This window comes from Pantherophis guttatus, chromosome 1 (genome assembly GCF_059756535.1).
Source record: "Pantherophis guttatus breed Tessera chromosome 1, ASM5975653v1, whole genome shotgun sequence".
NCBI lineage: Eukaryota > Metazoa > Chordata > Lepidosauria > Squamata > Colubridae > Pantherophis > Pantherophis guttatus.
Genome location: NC_142063.1, coordinates 156,788,048 through 156,807,209, shown reverse-complemented (window position 1 = coordinate 156,807,209; position 19,162 = coordinate 156,788,048). Strand labels below are relative to the sequence as shown.

Here is a 19,162-nt window from a genome sequence, read left to right as displayed (position 1 = left end):
AACTATATGCTTCTTGTAGTTTGCTTAGTTTCATATGATTTGCCTTTGTTCTTTTGCCAGGAAGAAAATGCATTGATAGTAGTCATTCGTTTTTTCTTCTAGTGCCAGAATTTATGGAAGCAGATGTATTGTGTTTTCATTATATGCAGCACTTACAGACATTTTTATTTATTTGTTTTCAATTAACTAGAATAACTTTTAATTTTAAAAAGCTGTTTCTTAATCCAATCTTTCTTCCTCGTAATGCAGATGAGAAACACATATTTCAAAAAGCTGTAGGATATTTTATCTTTATAGTTTTCTCCAAAGATTCACACTTTCAGTATAGGGCTGAGCAACCTCTGTTAGACCTCTACAGTTATGAAACCCAGCAATGATGATTCAAGGTGGGGAAGATGGGGAGGATGAAAAAGATAAAAGTAGCCCTCGAATTATGACTGCAAATTGGGCCCAAAATTTCATTTGTTAAGCAAGGCAGTTAGGTGAGTTTTGCCCCATTTTATGACTTTTCTTGCAACAATTGCAAAATGAATCACTACAGTTGTTACACGTTAGTAACACAGTTGTTAAGTGAATCTGGCTTCTCTATTGACTTTTCTTGTCAGAAGGTTACAAAAGGTGATCACATGATCCCAGGACACTGCCACGTCATAAATATGACCCAGTTGCCCAAGAGTCCATATTTTAATTACATAATCATTTTTTTCAAAGCCATTGTAACTTTGAACAGTCACTAAATGAACTGTTGAAAGTCAGGGACTACCTGTATTAGATTCTTTAGAGTGAATTGATATAATTAAAGTGGCCACAGAAGGCACATGCAAGATCCACTTCAAATAAAAGTCCTTTAATTGATTTTTTTTCAAAAAAATAGTTTATAAATTATTTATATGCATGAAATGCAATCCAGAAAATATACTTTCAAGTTCTTTTAATATATTTTTTAAAATGCTTGTATTCTTTAAGCATAATCTGAATCATTCTCGTTTATCATCAATACCAGGATCACTATTTTTGTAGAAATGAAGATTATCTAGAAGAGTCCTCAAAGCAGACTTTAATGGAAGCACTTCAGTGCTTTGAGGAGTGGCACTTGGCTTATAGTATTGCTGCAGTCAAATGATTTGCATAGCCTTATTGAATACCTCCAAGTATTAAATACATTCTCCAACCATCTACTTATGCAGGGACCAAGACTTTACTTACTTTAGATACAGCGACTGGCTCATTTTCTAACAACTGCTTCCCAATAATCAAGTCTGTGCTTCCAACAGAAGCATTGCGCTCTAACACATGGCCACTCTAAAACACAAAGAAAAGACTGGAGTACATTTTTGTGATAGAAAATACTTAGTTCTCATACATAAGTAAGACACTTTGAGGGAATGGAAACAAAAACAAAATATACATTTATTCTAATAAACAGAATAGACAAAGTACTTTCAAAGTTTAGTACTGACTGTTATTTCAGTCAGCATCTTAACATTCAACAGTCTTTTTCTGCCAACTTAAGGTACTATAATTAAGTTTTTTTCCCTAAAATTTCCAAAATTACATTGAGTTAATATAAAATGGCTTATGTCCACAGCTGTCTTGTCTAAAGTACAACAGGAGATTATGTACATACTCTTCTTATATAAAGCGAACATGTGTGAGACAAGAATGGATTCCCGTGTAGGAATATTATAATCGGGCTACAGAAATTCACACCAAGATATACAGAAAAATCTGATTCTTTCCCACATCCAGTAGTTATCTGGATTTTTGCTCCCAGATGCGATAATTATGACAGCAAATGCCACCCATAGTAGAGCAGGTCCATTAGACTTCAGAGATGGATATTTCAGGAAAAAACTTGATGAAATATCTGAGCACATTCACTGTATACACTATAACAATGTGAAAATTAATTAGGTCAAAGTAAATCAAACTCTTTCTATGCTTTAAGATAAACATGAGTTTGATCCTGCCTTGAGTTGAGTTGAATAAAATCTGTCAAGTACTAAAAAGCAGAATAAATTTATTTTTGATATATGTGTTTGAAAATACAAAGATTTGAATATCTGTCTTGCAATGTTCTGTTAAAAGTGCTTTCTTTTAAAGTAACTCAACTGTTCCTTATCAAAACATAATTTACAGAAAATTAAAAGAGCAGAATATTGAAAGACTCTTCTTTGGGTGCTTGATATTTGCATAAGGAAATCATGCTCAGTTAAAACCTCTTGAAGAAACAATTACACAAATACAAAACTTGTCAAAAGAAATTTACAGAAAGTTTGTGGTTATCTAGGGGAAGGTTGAGAGCAGTCTACTGGTGACACTTTAATTTGGACTTTTGCAAAGAGAATAAATTGGGCTCAATAAATTATTTGATCTCTTCCATCTGTATGATTCTAGAATTATACCGGTTAATCAGCTTCTGCCTGTTGCATGGCACCACTGGGCACAGCCCAACTGGCTTATTTATATTATTGATCCAGGAATATTTGTCAATATGCTACAATATATAACTCTATTTTTTGGAGTCTTTAAGACAATAATACTCCCCTCATCTATGTATGTATATGTATGTCTGTATGTCTGTATCTATCTATCTATCTATCTATCTATCTGTGTGTGTGTATGTATGTGTGTGTGTGTGTATGTGTGTGTGTGTGTGTGTGTGTGTGTGTGTGTGTGAGAGAGAGAGAGAGAGAGAGAGAGAGAGAGAGAGAGAGAGAGAGAGAGAGAGAGAGAGAGGGAGAGAGAGAGAGAGAGAGAGAGAGAGAGAGAGATTAAACAGTAATGAGCTTGACAAGAGATAATAAAATGAAAACAATCCAAGCTAGGTGTTCATTCTGATACGGTATGCTATGATTTGGAGAATCTGATGTTTCTTATGTTTGGATGGAGTTACATTGCCTATGTAAGGTTTGAGAATATTCTTGGATTTGCTGGTCTCATCTGTGTAGTATAAAATGAAACTATGGCCAAGAACACTTTCACTAGCTGTATAGTACAATGACAGCAAATGACATCAAAACATTGTACCGGTTCATAACTTCCAGATCAGATTACAGTAATATGCTCTACTTTATACATAGTTTAGGAATTGCAGAGTCAAAATGCAGCAACCAGAATAGAGTCTGGGGTTAATAAAAGAGAATTTTATACCTTTTTCTAAGCAGTTGAACTTTTTACTTGTATTTTTGGAGAGAAATAAGTACTGGTTATCAGTACTTTAAAGCTTTAATCACTTAGGCCCAGCTTTAAAGATCCATTTTTTCTTATTGGCTTTTAATAATGTTTAGTTGTCTTAAATGTTTTAATGCTTTTATTTTTATTTTTTATATTATTTTAATGTAGTTAAGTTATTTACATTTTATTCTAACTACCTCAGCCATTTAGTAAGAATAATAGAGACAACATCAATAGCAAAATAGATGCATCATGAAAACAACTGAATAGCAAGTGTGACTAATGTTTTGTGGGAGACAGAAATTTTTCTAATGACAGAATTTAAAATGATCAAGAAATAAAAGACTAAATTAACAGATGACGAATGATTACTGGAATACAATACTATCAATTCGGCATCTTTGTAATGCATTCCTTTCTTAAACTGGAAGTAATTACGAGGGACTAATTTTGACATAACCTGGGGGTAATAAAACAATTTGAAACTGCTTGTTTGTGAATCATGGATCTCATTTGGAATTGCCACTGCTGAACCCTTATGTAAAAACAGAAACTGTTTTTTTTTTTGGGTGTGGGTAATGACACTATTGAAAACCAGGCAAAAGAGTAATTAGTAATGCCTTAAATCACATTTTTAGAATTATTTTAAACAGTAATACTGCATATAGAATATAATTATCTTTCATCTAAAACATAAGTTTAGATTTGGAATTAATAATTAATATCCAATTCCAAATTACGTCTGTAAGTTCTGGCTCAACTCACAAAGATATATTCTACAAAGAATGATATAACCATTTATGATCTCTTCCTTATAGAAAAGCTAACAGCTCTCAAGGCAGCTCTGACAGGAAAATTTCCTCAGAATAGCAATGGGTCCCTTGTGGGAAGTCTTGGGAGAGGCATTCTTGAGAAGTAAAATGTCAGGCATTACAAGACCAATATTTCACTTTGATATACTGCTAGCCATTACCACCAGTATTCCAAACAAAGAAAAAGCAAAGGATTGATCCTATCAGTACTATTTCATCATAAGGAATCAGGGATTGGCAGCGGAGCATCTGAAGGAGGGTTGAAAATAACTCAATATTGTCAGAGGTGGAATAAAAAAAAACCCCTAACAATAGAACTGAACATGTTTCAACAGGGTAGGTGGAAGAATCAGAGAGACTGAAGCTTCGAGGATAAGGTCTCAAGATAGCAATAGAAGGGATTAGGCAGCTGTATAATAATCCAGCATGAGTGGATACACTAGAATAATGTAGGATAAAATGGTACCAGAAAATAAAGAACTAGAGAACTCACAAAGGATTTTGCCTTTATTAATTGCAGCTATCTTTACTGGAACATAATTTTATCCACTGACTCACTTTTATCTTTAAAAGGTGAAGTAAATAAAGAACGCCCCAACTAACTTGCAGGATTTCTATATCCATAATTAAAAGAACCCTCTTTCACTTACCTGCCTAGTGTCCCACTGGGAATATGATGAAGAGGAGTCAGCCTTATGTGATGGTGTGGAGGTTCTGTGAGCAGGAGAAGTTCCTTTCTCTTCAGAACTCATCACTGCAGATAAATTCTATGGGCCTTCTTTCACAGATCTAACACCACATTCCGTTCAGTTTTCCATGGAAAGAGGAAGCCGAGTGATTTTCAGCATTTCTCCCAGAGTCTATTCTTTACATGGGCAGGTCAGATTAATGTAAAAGGCATTCAAACCAAATCTTGAAGGAGAAAGGAAAAGAGAGAGTGATGGTGTGCTATGTATTCATGAATTAGCATGAATTAAAATGTCAAACAAAAACAGGTCTCTTAGGTTCCATCTATCAGACTTATGAAAAACATTTAATCTCAGTAAATAAATGGCAGTTTCTAGTCTTCAGAATAATTACTTTTTCAACAGCAGAATTTGTCCTCAAATGATATTGATTACTCTATTCCGATGATTTCCCAAGTGACACATCATAGTACCTTGCAAATGAATTGTTAAAATCTGTTTTCCCTACTCTATCCCATTTCCGCTTTTTGTCTTTGGAAACACATATATTGTAAATATATAACAAATGTCATTCACAGAACAGGTTAGAAGCCGAATAATTACAGTAATCATAGCATATTTATTTTCTCCCCAAACATACCATTGATATGAGTATGAACATTTAGTGTTACCAACAAACAGCCATTTGCAGCACCTTCTCAATAACTTCGGAAAAAATAAACACAACTGCCTGTGACATGTATATGTATATGCATATGCATGTTTTGCCTTTATTATTTTTCGTGGCAAGCATATCCAAGATGCCTTCCTCCTCCTATTTTCCACACAGTAACAACCCTGTGAGGTGGATTGGGCTGAGAGAGATGACTGGCCCAAAATCACCCAACTGGCTTTCATGGCTAAGGAATGGCTTGAACTCATGGTCTCCCGCTTTCTAGCCTGGTGGTGGCCTTAATCACTAGACCAAACTGACTTTCAGTAACAAAATATGTACGCTATGGACCATTTTCATCTTTACATGGTATACTATTCTATGTCTATCAGGGGATTACTAAGCATACAGTACTTTTTTTATATTAGCTTCATTGATTAAAACAGACACATGTACAAATGCCTTTGATCCACACTTTTCTAAAAGAAAAAAAAGCAGTTAAATAGTATCTGCATTAATTTGAGAAAAATCAAAACGTTCTGTAGTTTCAACTAATTCAACCATGATTTACTTTATTTTCACTTCCTCCTATAATCTCATAGTTTCAAAGTAATGTATGAAAGAAAATAGCTACTTCACAAATGGCTTTTAAAGAAATGAACAGAGATATTTTAGCTGATGTCAGTTTTAAGTCACCTCAACTCCCAAAATATTCTGGAAATGTTTTATCACCAAAAAAAAAAAATCTTAAGCAAATGAAAAAATATATATTCTAAAAATATACATGAAGAATACATAGTAAAATAAATACAGGCTTCATATATTGCTGTTAAATGCTGCAAATGAGATGCAAAAGGAAGACCAGTTAACTGTTTTGACATATTTATGTTCTTAGTTCATATACCATAAACTGTCTCTGACTAAGTCATATATTGGTCTCAGTTACATAGCGTTTAAAATTACTATGTCAATATTAGCATACCTCTTAAGAAGAAACACAAAAATGTTTTGTCCAGCTTTCTATCTATATTCCTACTTTATTTCAGAGTTATCCTAAGTTAAAGTTCTAGGCATCAAAATTCAAAAAACAAAGATTCCAAAGTATCTGGAATCATATTTCTTCTATAGCTCATCTTACCACTAAGCTTTGTCCTCCTCCCTACTTCTTTATTCACAATTATAACTTCGGAATAGCCTGTATTTTCAGACTGCAAAGGATAGACATAAGGCATCAAAGTATGTCAAATAAATGAATAAACAAGTAGGTTTATTTTAAATCATTTTCAGAGCTACGCTCTTCAAAACTGATAGAGAATAGTAAGTTAACAGTAATAGGATGCAAAAAAATAAAAATAAAAACAAGATCTAAATATTATATGAAACAAATTCTTCATGAAACTTTGCTGCCAACTTAGGAGATCAAAAGCAGCCTTGAAGAGTTTCATCTAAATGTTACTGAGGAAACCATAAATTAAATCATTGTTTGAAAAGATTTGAACCATGATTGGATTGTCAGTTGTAAAAGACAAAACAATAGGGGGTAAAAAAAGACAGAATATGAAAGTCATAGGCTTATGAACAATGTTTGACATTATATTTGAATGTCATCATGGAGCACTGAAAGCAGCAGGTGTTGTATTGTTGAGTTTAACAGTATATGAAAGTGATCCCAATTACTGGAAGCAGTTCTTCCTTATTATCACAATCATGACTGAATCAACATTAAAATTACTAATGAACATCTAACGTAGCAGATAAAACTGATACACCATTAGCCTATACATTTTATTATCCTTTGAAACTAGTGTCCTTCACTGGATTTTATTTTTATAAACAGAATCAATTCTTTAAAAAATGATGGCTGAGTCAAGTATTAGTCATCAGAGGTTATGGCTTCAGTTGTAATAAACAGCACAGCATACCCCAAAGGGCTACAAGAACAATTCTGTTTGTACTTTTCAAGGCCACTTTCAGATGTGTTTTAAATACTAAGTTAACTCTTTCACATATTCCAATGTCAATTAATTCCCAATCTACCTTGCATTAGTTTCACTTCATAAGTGAGAGTAAACTGAATAATTTGAGAATACAGTGCTAAATTTAGCAGTGAGTACCTAAAGGTTTAATTTGGTTCATAGTTGTGGAAAAATCAACAGAACAAAAATTGGTTTTCCCAAACACTGTTTTATTTTCAGCAATGTTTTTTAAGCCATTGGGAAAACAAAATTCAGTGTCATGCAAAAAACAATATCAAAGCAAGGACTAGTGGAAGAAGGGACGTAGACTTGTACAGATAGTCCTCAATTTATGACCGTATGTTGAGGGACCATTCAAAGTTATAGCAGCGCTGAACAAGTTACACTTGTTGCAGTATCATCCACAGTCATGTGATCAAAATTTGAGCGCTTGGCAGCCTCCCCGAATTTATGACCACAGGGGTGCTTCAACTGCCTCCAGCCACCTATATCTCTTTTCCATCTATGCCCTTTTGGCTCTACACCACCTTGTGTTCTGCCACCTGAGCCGACCTTTACTGTATTCTTGCCCCCACCACTGACAAAGCATTCCTGGTCTAGTTACTGGGCCAGGCTGGTGTTGGTTTAGTGCTATGAAAAAGAAAAAAAAAAGCCCCAGAGCCACAGAACACCAAAACTCCCCTTTGTGCCACACTCCTAGGCCAGGCTAGGGCTGGACTTCAGCTGCAAAGAAAAAAGAAAAGAAAAAAGCAACCCAGAGCTATGAAATGTCAAAAAGCTCCTTCACACCATACTCCTGGGCTGAACATCCCAAAAGTCTAACAGAGTTTATTAAATTCATTGAGTTGAGATGACTATTGGAGTAGACAAAGAAGAACTGAGTAGTAAGTTTTCCTTAACACCCACAAATGAGAGTGAAGGTTACACCCACACATAATCTTGCTGTTTAATACCAAATTAATCTCCAGTAAATAATACTGAATCTTTATTCGTTAGTATATAATGAATTAGTATCACCATGCATAGCTTTTCAAAGAAAGTTTGTATAAATTACTAGTACAGGTAGTCCTCAACTTACAACCACAATTGAGCCCAAATTTTATGTTGCTAAGTGAGACATTTGTTAATTGAATTTTGTCACATTTTACCACCTTTCTTGCCACAAGTGAATCACTGTAGTTGTTAAATTAGTAACACAAACGTTAAGTAAATCTGGCTTCCCCATTGACTTTGCTTGTCACAACAAGGTCGCAAAAGGTGATCACGTAATCCCAGAACACTGAAACAGTCATAAATGAGTCAGTTGCGAAGCATCTGAATTTTGATCATGTGACCATGGGGATGCTGCAATGGTTGTAAGTGTGAAAAACGGTCATAAATCACTTTTTTCAGTCCCACTGTAACTTCAAATGGTCACTAAATGAACTGTTATAAGTTGAGGACTTATCTGTATTATTTGTTAGTATGGGACTACCCAACAATTAGATAAAAGGTTCCTACTCTAAATTGCTGCTTGCTTATTACAATGGACACACAATAAAAGCTACATCATTAAATGTCACCTTCAGAATGCCTATTTATTTTAACATCAACCACAGATCAAACAGGTCTTTAAATACATTTTTTTTTAAATTGTCAGTTGTCTGTATGGTGTGCTATGCCTTGTCTGACACTAGCTTTCTGGAAGTCTGTGGCATCCATCATAATTTAAGTTTCCAAACAGAGATGATGCTTTAATTATAGACCACATATCTTTTCAGTGCAAAACATTCCTTTCCTAATGTAAGCTTTTTAACAGCATGCCAACAGTTCCTCGCTCTCTTCCAGATTTGTGCCAGAGAAAACTCTAGTGGGTACAAACAAGTATTTTTGAAGGAAAAACCTTTGACTGCTTTAACACTATCTCAAAGTGTTAAGAAAATACCATATTAAGTATCATAGGAAGGGCCTAGATGAAACAGTTGTCATTACAGCACTATAAAACCTAAAAAGACAATTTCTATGATAATTACAACAGCTAATTCACCAATAGAAATAGATGTACTCTGAGTCTTGCCCTTTAGAAAAATCCAGACCTGTTTTGTATTTCTAATTAGATTTCTCTTGGAAGAAAACGATAAGACATTATGATATAATTGTCAATGCAACTCAAGATGCAAAGATTACAAACCTTATACAGCCTATGAAAATATGCAGAGACTAAGCAGATTATTGATTGGATTTGTTTTATATCTCACATGACCTCCATTTTACCCCCCAATAGAAACTGTACAATAGATTGAGATGAGTGTGTGTGTGTGTCAGTCTTTACTATTTTTTTCAGCAGTGAAGGTAAAACCTAGACGTCCCCAATTCCAGACTTTAATCCAATACTGGACCACCTAGCTCTCTAAAACAAACATATAACGAACGAGTACAGGAGAAAACCCAGATGGACAGCAGAATGAAGAGCACTGCATGTTGTATAGTATGGCAAGATTTTATTTCATCATTACAATCTCTGATCTTCTATAAATTGTCTGCACCAGCTATAGGATACTGGCATGGAAAAGCTATTCTGCAGGTGAATTTTCATATGAAATTATAAATAGGCAGGGAGATGGGACTCTGCATCTCCATAAAAATTAAATAGTTGGCATAATTAACAATAGTGCCATTCAGGTTCTTTATAAGCTTACAGAATTTACCATGGTTTATTTCAGGAGTACCGGTAATCTGAACACAATAATAGGTGTGTGTAACAACTAGATGGCAACCAAGAAAATACAGGTAGTTCTCATCTAACAACCATTCATTCAGTGACCATTCAAAGTTACAATAGTCCTGAATGGGCTTACAAATGGTCCCCCAATCTAAACAGGTTGTAGTATTCCCCATAGTCATGTCATCAAAATTTGAGCAGTTGGCAGCCCCCCTGCACTTCAACTCCCCCCACCAGGCAATTTCTCCCCCATCTATGCCCTTCTGACCCCTGCACTTCACAGCCCCTGCCACCCTAACTGATCTTTCTTATCTTCTTGCGCCCCATTGCTGACCAAGCATGCCCAGCCCAGCCCAGAAATTTCTTTCTTCCCCAGCTCACGTGTGGTAGTTTTCTCACAAGACCAGGGGAAACTGACCCCACACGACCAGCAGCTGTTTTGTGAAGGGGCCAGGTCAGGCATGTGTTGTAAGCAGATGGCAAAAGTCAGTCGGGGTGGCAGAGTTCTTGGAGTGCAGGGTAGTGAGGGTGACTGCAGCTTCCCAGGGTAGCTGTAACTTTGTGCCATGCTGCTGGACCATGCTGCGGCTTCTCGGGGCAGCTGCAGCTTCACCTCAAGGTGGTCAGAAGGGCAGAGATCGGGAGGGGGGGTGAATAAGCCATTGGGAGAAGTTGAAGGGGAGGCAGTGTCCTAACTGGGAAGAACCAAGGCTTGGGGATGGGAAATGGCTAGGATTGGGGCGAGTCCTTGGCTAACAACTGGTGGAATTCAGTTAATGACAGCAAAGAGGAGTGCCAGAATTTTCATCACTAAGTGATGTAGTCACATGACATCCCACTTTACAACTGCATTGCTTAAGTGATAGAAATTCTGGTCCCAATTACTATCGCAACTTGAGGGATACCTGTACAGAAAACTAGTTATGTCTTTCTGACTTTGCAGCCAAGGAATGGTGTGTCTAGTGATAACTAATGTAAGACACAGCCATGCAGACGGATGTAATGTAGTGAACCACCTGATTCCCATAAGAGATTCCCATAAAAGACCTGCATGCTGCCAACAATTCCTCAGGACAGCCTACTCAATGAATGCTGCTATCTACTTTATTCTCAAGAAACCCTTTCTCTCTGCACAGATTTGCTCAGGAGGTGGAAAATGACAAACTTCCTGCCTCCACATTTCTTTTTGTAGCTTAATGGGAGCAGAGAGACCATATGACATTATAATCTGTTCAGAATAAGTGGCCTGAATCAGTAAGAAATGCGCATCTTTATTATGTATATCAAGGTTAAGGACATGAACAAGAGTTGAAAATCAAAGAGCAAGGGGAAAAAAGAGCAACTGAAGTGTTCAGTTTTTATTTCCACAGCTGCTGTCTAAGCCAGAAATACACATATACAGATAAAAGCAGAATAATTGGGTAACAAAAAAAACAGACTTTAGAATATTTTTTATGAAATAAAATAAAATAAAAATTTACATCAAGCTTCCACCAATTCTTATATTGCTCTGTATATCCTAGATCTCCAATTCCAGATCCCTGGGAACTGGATCCTTGATTTCTTGGCTTTGTTTGAACCAAACATGCTCCACACTTCCCAAGGGAGAGAAAGAATAATAATAATAAAATAATGGAATGGCCTCCTTCTCTTTTCACTCTTGATCTATTGATCAGAGTTTGAATTTATCAGGCTTTGATGTTCTCTGCTCAGTATCTCAGGGTTTTTTTTCCAGACAAGTTTGTTTTCTATCTTACACTTCTTTATTTTTTAAAATGTAAGATGCCTAGAATCATTTAGAGTTGGGTGGCCTCTAAATTCAATAAAATACAGGTAGTCCTCATTTAGCAACTACCTTCTTTAGCAACCATTCTCAGTTACAACACTGATGAAAAAGTGACCATTCCTTACATTTACAACTTTATCAGGTCTGTAAAGCAAACGAATGCTGAAGTAATCATAACATAAGCAAGCTTGTGATTTCACTTCACAATTACTTCATTTAATGGCTGAGTTGCTAGTCCCTACCATTAAATGAGGACTACCTGTAAATAATGGCAGACAACCTTGTCCTACCTTTTCTAGGTGATCTAGATGACTTGTAATTATTTTTTCTGACACACCTGCTTTTAACCCTTTCAATCCTTGCTTTGTGCTTTGCAACCTAATCTTGCAGGTATGACTTCATTCAGAATCTGACTGAACTTTTGGCAGCTTCTTTTGTTCTGCGCATCTTTTGACCTTTAGAGTACACATTTAGCTGCCACAAACTTCCTTTTATAGCAACTATAATGGTGAACTAGACTGCCTATTTCACATTATCGATATTTGATATTATTATAATGAATATTTATTCCAATCTCAGGAAAAATAACTCAGAATTCAGCATCAGGAGTTAAATGGCCCACTTCATTCAGTGATGTAGGCAACACCATACATGCTTTTTAAAAAGTAAGTCCAAATTGTAGCAAAGGAATGGATGTCCTGTCCTGTCCTGTCCTGTCCTGTCCTGTCCTGTCCTATTCTAATGGCTGCAACTAAATACAGAAATCATTGTAGCATTTTTGCTGATTTTTTACCAGCCAGATGAAACATGAAGAAGGCATTCATTTATACAGGCAATGAAAATGTTAAACATGTTTCCTGCCTTTACTTAATTAACCTTTTTATACCTTCTTTTACATTAATTTTGCATTTTTAGTCACTGCTAGCTGCACCAAATATCATAGATGCACTAGTAAGTTACGGTAGAATTTTTAATGTAAAATAAATAAATTCCAATAAGTGCCCCAGTGGTAAAATAGTATATTAGCTGTATCATGTAAGCAGAATCTCCAGACGTGAATTCAAATACAGTATTAAAATACAAACCACCAGAAATATTACTGTGACAATAAGGTTTTCAAATAGCAAACTATAATTCTATGGATCAAATAGTATCAGTATTTATAGTATAGTATAGTATAGTATAGTATAGTATAGTATAGTATAGTATAGTATAGTATAGTATAGTATAGTATAGTATAGTATAGTATAGTATAGTATAGTATTTATAGTATGATTTAAAACTTTAAATCAGGAACTCATTAATGAATGCTTCTCCAAAGTAACTAACATTATCAAAACTGCAAGACGTAATTCTTGTCAGTGAGGTAGGCAAGAATGAGTCAGAATAAGGAAAGAATTGTGTAAGATATTGGTTTGTTTCCAGTCCTTTTACTCTATCTGCAAGGAGGCAGTGACTCATGAATGCACTTGGTTTGCATACAGAATGACAAAGCATCCAAAACATGGCTAAAAGATCCTGGCTCAGAAAGCCATTTTCCATTACAGTAATAGAAACAGCAAGAAAAAATAATTCTCTGCATATTTTATTCTGAAGTCTAATGATACTCATAATGCAACATCTGCAATCATATTTTGGAATAGAGATATGAACCCAAATCACTTAATTGAAAAGATTAAATGGACCATAGCAAAACTAAGTGAACTGGAAGAGGGAATAAAGAAAGAAAACTATTATTATTGTTTGTCGCACAGTCAACTACATGTTCAGACTGGATTGGGCATTTTTGTCCACCTATTGAGTCCTTCACAAGGACCTGGGATAGGCAGATGTGGAATTTTTTTGGTATTAGAGGTCGCAGGATATAAGATGTTCCCAGTAAAACTGCCTTTTGAATTGATTGATGGTGAATTTATCAATGTTGATGGTGTTCAAGTGATGCTCCAGTTGTTTTGGGATTGCATCCAAGGCACTTATTACTATTGGTACTATCTTTGCTCTTTTTTTGCCAGAGTCATTCTATCTCTATTTGCAGGTCTTTGCATTTTATTATCTTCTCCAGTTCCTTCTCTTCTATTCTGCCATCTCCAGATATTGCCATGTCCAGACTTTTTTGTCTTTCTCACTGACAATTGTTTAGGGTGTTATGGCAGGTGCTAATCTGTTTGAATACTGAAGTCCTAGAGCACTTCAGCTTCTACATTTTCTATTATTCTATTATGGACCCACGAGTTTTTCCTTGCAGGCAAACAGTATTTCTTAAAGATCTTTCAATGCACCATTGTTGCTAGTTTGTCATGCCGTTGTTTGTAGTCAGTCTGTGCGATCTTCCGACAGTAGCTAACCAGATGGTCCACTGTTTCTTCAGCTTCTTTTCAGAGATGACATTTGCTATCTGTTGCTGTCTTTTCAATACTGGCTTTGTATGTGTTTGTTCTTAAGGTTTGGTCTTATGCAGCCAAAATTAGCTCCTCTGTCTCTTCCTTCAACTTTTCTGCTCTTAGCCACTGCCTATTTTTCTTATTATCTGATTTCCCTGCTGTTTTTTTTTTAATGTACTGGCCATGTAATGCTTTGGCTTCCCATGCCTCCTTTCTGTTCTTCATTTGGTGCTTTTTATAGGCCAGTTTGGTCTCTCCAGTACTCAGTAGGCCTTCCTTGGTATACTAGCTTCAGTGCATCTTATTTACTATCCTTCCAATGACCTTTTTTCTTCTTCAATCATCTGATGTACTTGCGATATTCCATGCCCACCCATTTTCCTTGCTTAGTAATCTGTCAATGTCGCTGCATGGATGAAGGGTATGATTCACTGTCATTATTTTTTGGTCTTCTTATCCAGGCCTTTAGTTCTGCTTTAATCCAGCTGTGTATCCAATGACTATGATTGCCTTTATTATATTTCCTCAATGGAGTTTGGACTTTAAGATCTTCTTCACTCTCTTGATGTATTCATTTCTAACCTTTTTCTTGACTTCAGTATACTTGATGTTGTCAGCTTGAAGGATGCCCAGGTATTTATAGTGATCATCTCCATCCAGTCTCTTGATGGTATTTCCATAGGATATCTTGATTCCCTCAGTTTTCACTATTTTTCGCCTGTTGATGGTGAGGGTGGCACATTTGTCCAATCCAAACACCATTGCAACATATGGCTGCATATACAGTGTTGAACAGCGATTCTATTTCAGGTGGTGTTTTCCATATAGTTTCAGGTATAAAGAATATAAAGAAGGTGGGATAGCCTGACAGATTTTCTTATGTTTGATAGCCATGGCCTCAGTTATTCAGTACTGTTGAGAGAGGAATCAGTGGCAGTAGCGGTGGCTGCAGGCAGCTCTGCCCACCCGCCTGGACAGCATCACGTCCCATTTTTGACACTCTGTGCATGCGCAGAAGATCCAAATGTGAGCGTGCGCTCAGTTAGGAGCCGATTGCTCTGCTGTTGGGAGTTTTCTTTCTGCTGATGGGGAAAGAGCATGTTTTCAACTAGATGCTGTTGGATTGGATCAGCTACAACATAACAATCATATAAGGAATTAGGCTTCCCACAGGCACAGCAGGAAATCTTTACTCTCTAGCCAGTGTTTCTCAACCTTGGCAACGTTTAAATATGTGGACTTCAACTCTCAGAATTCTCCAGCCTGACTGGCTGGCTGGGGAATTCTGGGAGTTGAAGTCCACACATCCTAACATTGCTAAGGTTGAAAAATACTGCTTATCCAGAATATTCACTGACCGAAGACAGACAGGTCTAGAAAAAAATGAAGCAATATATGCATGGGATCTATCCAGGGGTGAAATCCAGCAGGTTCTGACAGGTTCTGGAGAACCAGTAGCGGAAATCTTGAGTAGTTTGGAGAACCGGCAAACACTATCTCTGGCTGGTCCCAGAGTGGGGTGGGAATGGAGATTTTGCAATATCCTTCCCCCAGGAATGGGGAGGGAATGGGGATTTTGCAGTATCCTTCCCCTGCCATGCCCACCAAGCCACACCAACCCACCAACCCATGCCCACAGAACCAGTAGTAAAAAAAAATGAATGTCACCACTGGATCTATCTACTGCAAAAATCAAAGCTGTGGGTCTGTGCTCCAGGATTTAAAAGCTAGATCTCTTCATTCTACCCTTCTAAGTCCAGGGACTTTGCTAGCCCAAGAGATACCTGATCTATGTAGACATAGCATTTTTCTTTTGTAGTGGAAATATTAGTTCCTGCATCACCAGCTTAATTCATTACAGTAAGCATTACACAATCATGCAAACAGCCCATATTCCTCTAAAGTATTAGCAACGAACTGTAACTTAATACTAAAAGTAGACAGGAAAGAAAGATGACTGATCAACACAAGTAAACTCGGGCATTAACTTCAGTGAGACTGTCAACTTTATAGACTACTACAGTCTTAAGAGTCTCATAAAGAGACTCACAAATAGAATATTTATGCTTAACCTTTAAAACACTTTTCTACATTTTAGCTTATAATATATCCATATGAATCAGCTAGGGCCAATGAGGATGATGTGAGATAAAGCACACTTATCTGGATTTTATCTGTTTGCTTCACTGCTTAAAGTGAATCTTGCACTATGTTCCCACAGTGATAAATACACCACTAAAAGCTAGCATGCCTTACATTGAACAAATGCTTGACTATCAAGCATCCAGTCAGAAGCACCGAGGTGCTTCCAGGGTTGAAAGGATTAGCCGTTGTTTATTCTGATGGGCAGAATAATGTTCACCATCATTTCAGGCAGAAGATTCCCACCCCCTCCCAATCCATTCAATTCAGTTCTAGAGCATTTTGCATAATGAGCATGTATTCTACCACTCACTTAAAAGTTCTTCTGCCCCACAAGAATGAAATTTGCATGCTAGGTTACAAATTGCTACATCAATGGATTTAAAATGCTCGGATATTTTGCACAATTCCTAAACAAATCTAAAATTAAAGGCCCCTTTTATATAACTAGAAATCTGCAAAGTTGCCTTGGGAAATTTCAGCTATCGGGCAAACTGCAGATAAAACATTTTTCTAGTGCTCCCCAGATTCAACTGTCCACCAAATGTTTTCAGTTTTGGCTGACCGTCTCCCATATCACAATCACAAGTGAAAAAATATGTATGAGAGAAATTCCTCCTTTTTTGCTCATATATTCCTTAAGTTAGTTTAAACCTGGAATGAAAATAATAATCAAGTATACAAAGTCTATCTTTGAATAGACATTTTAACACTAGGAATGCCTTCAGTGGCTTTTTAGAATTGTGAACTTCATAGACCAGTTTGCATGTTTTAAGATCCCATTTTTCCCTAAATATTAATAATTGAATTGTATATTATTACATGAATGGACGAGGCTTCTTTTTTTGTTTATTGTGCACTTGAGTTACAATACAGCACCTTGAAGAATAATGTAATTGGAATAATTTAATTCAATTTTCCTCCTGCCTTTTAAAATTTTTTGATGTAGTCCTGTTGCCTTTTGCAACACTGCCCCTGACATGCTATTGAAATGCTGCTACTGTTCTATCAAAGCTAAATACTATAGCGAAGAGATAATTTTCAATTCTTTATATTTATTATGAACCTGAAGGAACTTAAAGCAACCAACACAGTCAAATGTGTGTACCTTTTTCACCTCTATAATTGTAAAGATGTAATTTTAATTTATGTTGCTAGCTATCTAGCAAAAAATGCACTGTCCTGTACATCACTGGATCTTAGAAACAGTTCAGAAGCAAAAACACTGATTTTCTTGACAAGAAAAAGCCTTTCTAGCACTCAAAACAATGAGAATGCTTTTGTAATGGCTTTCAGAGCCAATGTATTCTGCGTTAATACATTTCTTGCTACATATTACAAGGATGATTGCAGTCTTATGAATTACCAAGAATCTGCAACTGATTCTGGGAAATCATTTGGCCACACAATTGGTTTAACATAAAATTATAAGTATGATCTCTTAAATTGGGCATTATATACAGGAACCATTTAGAGCAAGCTCATACTTTTGATAGGTCCAAATTCAGTGCATTACATTTATACATTTTTTATTTTTTAAAAAATTACAAGTGTCACTCACTGCCTGTTGGAAGAATGGAAGAAAGAGGAAGAACTAAAAATATGTATCCAAGGGGTATGAGGAAAACAAGATGACAATATGAGACAAAAATGAGTATACATATAATATTGGGAAGCTGCTGGGCCAATTTATTGAGCTCCCTAAACCACAGCATAATATCTGAAAAACACTCTATCATAACAAGCATGCATTTTAATCAAGGACAAAAATGTATCAAGTTATATTTAGTTCCAATCTATTCTACTCATTGATTCTTCCACTAAATGTAATTAAATATTTTTAACTGAAAGCTCAATGGATAATTTCTTACAGTCAGATATTATTAATTTCACGGAGACTTATTTTCAAGTATTTTTCCTCTTTCCTTTCCTTTCTTGTTTGCTACATTTGCCAGTCCTCCAGAGAACTTTTAACAATTAAATCGAAAGCAGTGTAAAAAATTCTGACATAACTGAAGATAAAATGTGTGACTTCTGAAGATGTTTGCTATTTTAGTTGCAATGTTCCACTGAGTGTTTTGGCTGTACCTTTGACACTTCATTGAAAATACTATGTTGCTCCAGCAACCATTCCTATTTATTCTGGGATCCTGGACAAACAAGATTTCCATCCTAAGCTTGATGAAGGTCATTCTGGCCATTGTGATGTTTAAGCACAGGTTATTATTACAGCATGCCAAGCAACCACTCTTAAGATTTCCATCATAGCACAAAATCCTTATTTGCTACAAATAGAATACCATTAATTCTGTGGGGAATGGTTTCTAATGTAGTTGTGATGTCTAAATTGATTGCTATAACTGTATAGGAGATCTTGCCAAATCCAACATCTTTTAGCTAGATGTATATTTACATCTTCATTAACACTCTACTGTCAATCACTTATTTAAAATACCAGTGGGTTTTGGGTTTTTTTGTTTTGCAAATCAGACAACCAATGTAAATATTAGAATAGCCAATAGAGTTAAAAAGAGGGCAGAAGGTGGAACTTTGCACCAATGGTCCAAATACTCTTTAACAGAGGAAAACCTAACATGACCCTTTATTTATTCTAAAGACTGATTCTGCATTTCAAAGACTCCGTAAACCAATTCAGAGATTTTTTTTAATCTTTCTAATTGAATTTTTAAAAAATCTTCAAATGTGCTGAGTTTAGATTACTTGCAGTTGGAACTGGGTTTCAGACAAGAGACATTTTGCTCCCAAAAATTCATTTTTGTTGAGTTTTTGAAAGAAAGAAGAAAAACATGATACTATCCTTGGCAATCAAATAAAATCATGCAGATCCA

At 35.9% G+C, this 19,162-nt stretch overlaps 1 protein-coding gene across 17 annotated transcripts in view; it reads right to left on the bottom strand.

Moving 5' to 3' along the window:
* OSBPL6 (oxysterol binding protein like 6) overlaps positions 1–19,162 on the bottom strand; it is an 89,231-nt gene that overhangs the window by 58,908 nt on the left and 11,161 nt on the right. For all 17 annotated transcript variants that reach the window (XR_004593103.3, XR_015731175.1, XR_015731176.1 and 14 more), the window contains 2 exons: positions 4,640–4,901; positions 1,207–1,302 (listed from right to left, as the gene is read on the bottom strand). Coding sequence is in view for 13 of the 17 variants with exons in the window: in XM_034428388.3 (XP_034284279.1) it covers positions 1,207–1,302; positions 4,640–4,741 (198 nt within the window). In the remaining 4 variants the exon portion in view is untranslated. The remainder of the gene's footprint in view (positions 1–1,206; positions 1,303–4,639; positions 4,902–19,162) is intronic.